Source organism: Gadus morhua, chromosome 18 (assembly GCF_902167405.1).
Source record: "Gadus morhua chromosome 18, gadMor3.0, whole genome shotgun sequence".
Lineage (NCBI taxonomy): Eukaryota > Metazoa > Chordata > Actinopteri > Gadiformes > Gadidae > Gadus > Gadus morhua.
The window spans coordinates 16,098,141-16,103,140 of NC_044065.1; the positions used below are offsets into that span (position 1 = coordinate 16,098,141).

At 51.2% G+C, this 5,000-nt stretch overlaps 1 protein-coding gene across 4 annotated transcripts in view; it reads right to left on the minus strand.

Annotated features, from left to right (window-relative positions):
* LOC115531160 (rho GTPase-activating protein 44) overlaps window positions 1-5,000 on the minus strand; it is a 61,626-nt gene that overhangs the window by 12,559 nt on the left and 44,067 nt on the right. For all 4 annotated transcript variants that reach the window (XM_030340263.1, XM_030340262.1, XM_030340264.1 and 1 more), the window contains exons 13-16: window positions 4,951-5,000; window positions 3,702-3,815; window positions 2,219-2,310; window positions 1,423-1,603 (exon numbers count right to left, since the gene is read on the minus strand). The exon at window positions 4,951-5,000 is cut by the window's right edge and continues 31 nt beyond it. In XM_030340263.1, the coding sequence (XP_030196123.1) occupies window positions 1,423-1,603; window positions 2,219-2,310; window positions 3,702-3,815; window positions 4,951-5,000 (437 nt within the window). The remainder of the gene's footprint in view (window positions 1-1,422; window positions 1,604-2,218; window positions 2,311-3,701; window positions 3,816-4,950) is intronic.

The following is a 5,000-nucleotide window of genomic DNA, read 5'->3' on the forward strand; positions in this document are numbered from 1 at the left end:
TCTTGCGAGCGAGAGATATTCCCCCTTCAGCCTGAGCGCTATAGGAGAAGCGCTATTGATCTGGCCAATCACAGGCCCAGACAGGTTTAATTAGCTCTTCTCTAGTTCCTGGATCCCACGCAGCTCAGAGTGCTAGCCTGTCCTGATAACACCATGGTGGTATTAAAGAGGCAGAGCGAGAGAGAGCAACAGAGAGAGAGAGAGAGAATGAGGGAGAGAAAGAGAGCAAGGAGGAGAGAAGGAGAGAGAGAGAGAGAGAGAGAGAGAGAGAGAGAGAGAGAGAGAGAGAGAGAGAGAGAGAGAGAGAGAGAGAGAGAGAGAGAGAGAGAGAGAGAGAGAAAGAGAAAGAGAAGGAGAGAAAGATAGAGCAAGAGTGAAGGAGAGAGAGAGAGAGAGAGAGAGAGAGAGAGAGAGAGAGAGAGAGAGAGAGAGAGAGAGAGAGAGAGAGAGAGAGAGAGAGAGAGAGAGAGAGAGAGAGAGAGAGAGAGAGAGAGAGAGAGAGAGCGTGGTTGAAATTCGACTGAGATGGAATGGAGAGAGTGAGAATCAGAGATAAATGGAGATTAATATCTTAAGACTAATCCTCCTCTGCAGCTCTGTGGTGGACATATTCTTCACTTCACAGACCAGATCGCTCCACCTCCTTCCAATGAGCTCATTGCCTGCTTCTGTTGTTATGCCTCTCTCTCTCACACTAGATCTATCTGTCGCTCTTCCCCTCTGTCTCTGTCTCTCTCTCTCACACTAAATATATCTGTCGCTCTACCCCTCTGTCTCTGTCTCTCTCTTTCACACTAGATCTTTCTCTCTTCTTTTCTCTGTCTCCCTGCCTCTCTCTCTCTCTCTCTATCAAAGGGGAAAGGATGGAGGTAGATAAACAACGATGCGAGCGCTCACCACTCACTCTGACTCTCTGACAACACAACCCAAATCATCTTACCCATTCTGGATTCAATACAGACCAAACCGGCAACACACTCCAATTCTCATTGATAGATTATAGACGGCATCTTAAAAATAATTAAGATATTTTCTTCTTTAAAGATAAGGTAGGCAGTTAGTCTTAATTATTTATTTATTTATCATATGACAGCAGTCAAAAAACAGACAAAAATGGACAGATGGCTGTGGCTGTGGCAGGCCTGTAGTAAACCTATTAATTCAGTCATTTAACTGGCCTAAATTAAATTAATTTATGGCCTACCTGCCGGTCAGTCTACCTACCCGGCCACCTGTCTGTCTGTCTACCTACCCGGTCACCTGTCTGTCTGTATACCTACCCGGCCACCTGTCTGTCTGTCTACCTACCCGGTCACCTGCGCGCTCTCTGCCTGTGCACCTATTGTGCGTGACAGGAGTCTTCCCCAAGGCCAGGCAGAGCTATCGCTAAAGCTAGCCAGTGGGCGTGGCCTGCTGTCTTACCCATCCTTCTTGTAGAACTCCAGCATCATGTTGTCGGTGGCGACGCTGAGTGGACGTCGGCTCTGGTCGTTGTGCCGGCGCTCGCTGAGCTCCATGTCCGGCGAGGGCATGGAGCTGTAGTTGGCGTTGTGGTTGGTGTGCACTGGGCTGCCGTAGTTACCTGTCACGTTGAACTCAATCTCTGCAGGAGGAGGAGGAGGTGGAGGAGGAGGGGGAGGAGGCGGAGGAGGAGAAGGAGGAGGAGGAGAAGGTGGAGGAGGAGAAGGTGGAGGAGCAGAAGGAGGATAAAGAGAAGGAGGAGGAGGAGAAGGTGGAGGAGCAGAAGGAGGATAAAGAGAAGGAGGAGGAAGAGAAAGAGGAAGAATAGAAAGAGAAGGAGGAGAAGGAGGAGGTGGAGGTGGAGGTTCAGGAAGTGGTGGGGGAGTAAGAGGAGGAGGAGGAAGGGGAGGTAGAGGAGGAGGAGGTAGAGGAGGAGGAGGAGGTGGAGGAGGAGGAGGAGGTGGAGGAGGAGGAGGAGAACAGGGCAGCGTAAGAAGAGTCCCGTTGTTGTAGTTTAAGCAGATGCTGATTGTGTTTTTATCACGACGCAGGTTGCCATGTAGGTCAAGTCCTCACTGTCTAGTTTGCTTCTCCTTGCGTCATGAAAACGTGTGGGTAAATATATCAAAAGTACTTTCAGCCATACTAAGCAGCCAGCTGAATTATCTTTTTTAAAGGAGCGGATGGAACACCAATATGGCCTCAGGTGCCAATTGCGATGATAGCCAGGAAATAGAATGGAACACTTCCTGCTCACCCCCGGGATACAAGCTGTCAGCGTGTTGGATGATGGGCTCGATGATGCCGACGATCTGCAGGGAGACCGTGGTCATCATCTCCGTGATGTTACTGCAGGGAGAAGCACAAGGGAGGAGATAGAGAGAGGGGGAGAGGGGGAGAGAGAGAGAGAGGGGGGGGGAGAGAGAGAGAGAGAGAGAGAGAGAGAGAGAGAGAGAGAGAGAGAGAGAGAGAGAGAGAGAGAGCGGGGAGAGAGGGGGGGAGAGAGAGAAAGAGAGAGGGGGGGAGGGAGAGAGAGAGAGAGAGGGGGAGAGAGAGAGAGAGAGAGAGAGAGAGAGAGAGAGAGAGAGGGAGAGCGAGAGAGAGGGGGGGGGAGAGAGAGAGGGGGAGAGAGAGAGATGGGGGGGAGAGAGAGAGAGAGAGAGAGAGAGAGGGGGGGGGGGAGAGAGTGAGAGAGGGGGGGAGAGAGAGAGAGAGAGAGAGGGGGGGGAGAAAGAGAGGGGTGGGAGAGAGAGAGAGAGGGGGAGAGAGAGAGAGGGGGGGGGAGAGAGAGAGAGGGGGGGGAGAGAGAGAGAGGGGGGGGAGACAGAGAGAGAGAGAGAGAGAGAGAGAGAGAGAGAGAGAGAGAGAGAGAGAGAGAGAGAGAGTATGCTAGTTATCTTTATAAAGCGTGTGTCCAAGTAGCTTTCTGCCTTCAAAGGACATTTGTAGCGCAGCATGCCTAATGCAATTTCGCAGTGCAACATTTAGAAAAGCTAACACTTGAGGCACGAAATAAAGTTAGAAAGTGATAAGCGTGTTTAAAAGATTGACCAGTTGTCAGGACTAAGTCTTCCTAAAGCGCCGTCATCATCATGGCTATAAGATGACATCCGAGCGACATACTTTGTTAGGGCAGACAGAGCTGTCTCACCGAGGTATTTCTGAATCCCAGATATCAGTATGCAAGCTATTGGAAAGATAGCTACGGTGCTACGGTAGGGTAGCGTGTGCTTAGGGTCAGGGTCAGCCCTGACGTCACACAGAGGGGGCGGTGTTGAGGTGCTCATCACAGGTAAGTAGCAACAGCTGTGTGGGCAAGAGACTCTGGGAGTTTTGAGCGGAGAGTGCCTGGTTTCAGCAGGTGAGAGGGGTGAATGAAAGTAACCCGATGGACACGCGTTGCTGGGCGACTTCAAGGAGAACACTTTTGGGATAGATATATATACACGGTGAATTAAAAGACTGGATCAAAGAGCGGGCTGGTCGCCTGCAGACTAGGTGCCGGTGCGGCGGGTTAATAGCCGGGTTAATAGCGAGCGCGGTAGGTCAGATCGTAACAACTCCAATACCTAAACTTCAAGCTACTTCTGTTGAACCAACTTTTCAAAACGATCTCACATTTAATCTAACATAATGCTCCACAAGATACATTAACAGCAAACATGGCTCGCGCGGCCTCTCTACTGCCAGGTCTACTCTGCGTGGCGTGTGAGGGGCTCTTGTGGACGGTCCGGCCGTACCCTTCGCTGTGCGTCCACAGCAGGTTGGGACCCAGCACTATGGCGATGTTCCCCGGGGTCATCTTGTTGTCATCTTGGTACTCTGTGAGCTTGGACAGGAATTTGATCAAGTACCTGTTGGGAAAAAGGTTATACATTTCAATAAACTACATTTAGAATTAATATAAATAATGATTCAATTCGATTCAAGTCAGAGAAGGAACTTCATCTGTGTAGAAAGTTTCAATAAACATAATGATGATACATAGTAAAAGCTTGTCTACGACAAAGACATAAACACAACGGCGGTACTCTCATACATATTCTCACATCTCCTACATCACATATCAGCATCAGATAGCTGAGGTTACAAAAAATGAATTACTATAACAAGCGCTTCCGATTTGCAGCATCTCCGAACTAAATTGGGCCAGTGGGTCGCTCTGTGGCTCCCAGAATGCATCTGGGCTGATGACTCATCGTTGGGCCCACAGCTCAGTGAGCATCGGGCGGCGAGCCGAGCCCAATCGCAGGTCTAACAGGTTCCGACTGAGCGGTGTGCTGCCGAAGTAGGCCGAGAGACGCCCCCCATTTGTGTGATTTGGGAATGACATTGACAAGTGCTGCAGTAACTTTCTTCTTCTCGCCCGCTCGGTCCCTCTCTCTCTCTCGCGCGCTCTCTGTTTCACTTATCCCTCCCCAGTCATCTCGCTCTCTGTCCCTGGCTGGCTGTCATCTCAGGGCACACATCCTCCTCCCCTCTCACTTTTGATCCGCGAGGGGGCCCTCAGCCACATCACTCCAAGCGCTCCCTCGCTCTCCAGGCAGAAACGAAAAACAAGCGCTCCATCATTCTCCAGGTGAACACCGGGGAACAAAGACCGGCGTGCTCCATCGCTCCACATCTTCAACCTTAAAGTCGCCCTCTCTTCTGCTGAAGGGAGAGCCTCCACCGAAACGCGTAGGCCCTTGTTGTCACACTGAAGGTGTGAAGACATAAATACGTTCGGCTGTGTTTTTCCGTTCGCTGCCGCTGCCGACATGAAGGGAGCCAGACGACGTTCGGGGTTCAAAGGTCACCCTCGCTCTGTCGCTCTGCGCAGATTGGTGTGTCTCCGCGACGGCGGCACGGAGAAGAAAAGGGCTGGAGGTAGACGGGGAGAGGAGCCGAGAGAAAGAAAAGGAAGGAAGGGAGGGGAGGAGACGGGGAGCTGGAGAGAGGAAGAGGAGGTGGAGGGAGGAAGAGGAGGAGGAGGAAGGACTGACTCACTTGAAGTTGTTGGCGTTAGCTGGGGGTAGTTTATCACAGGTGAGTTGCAG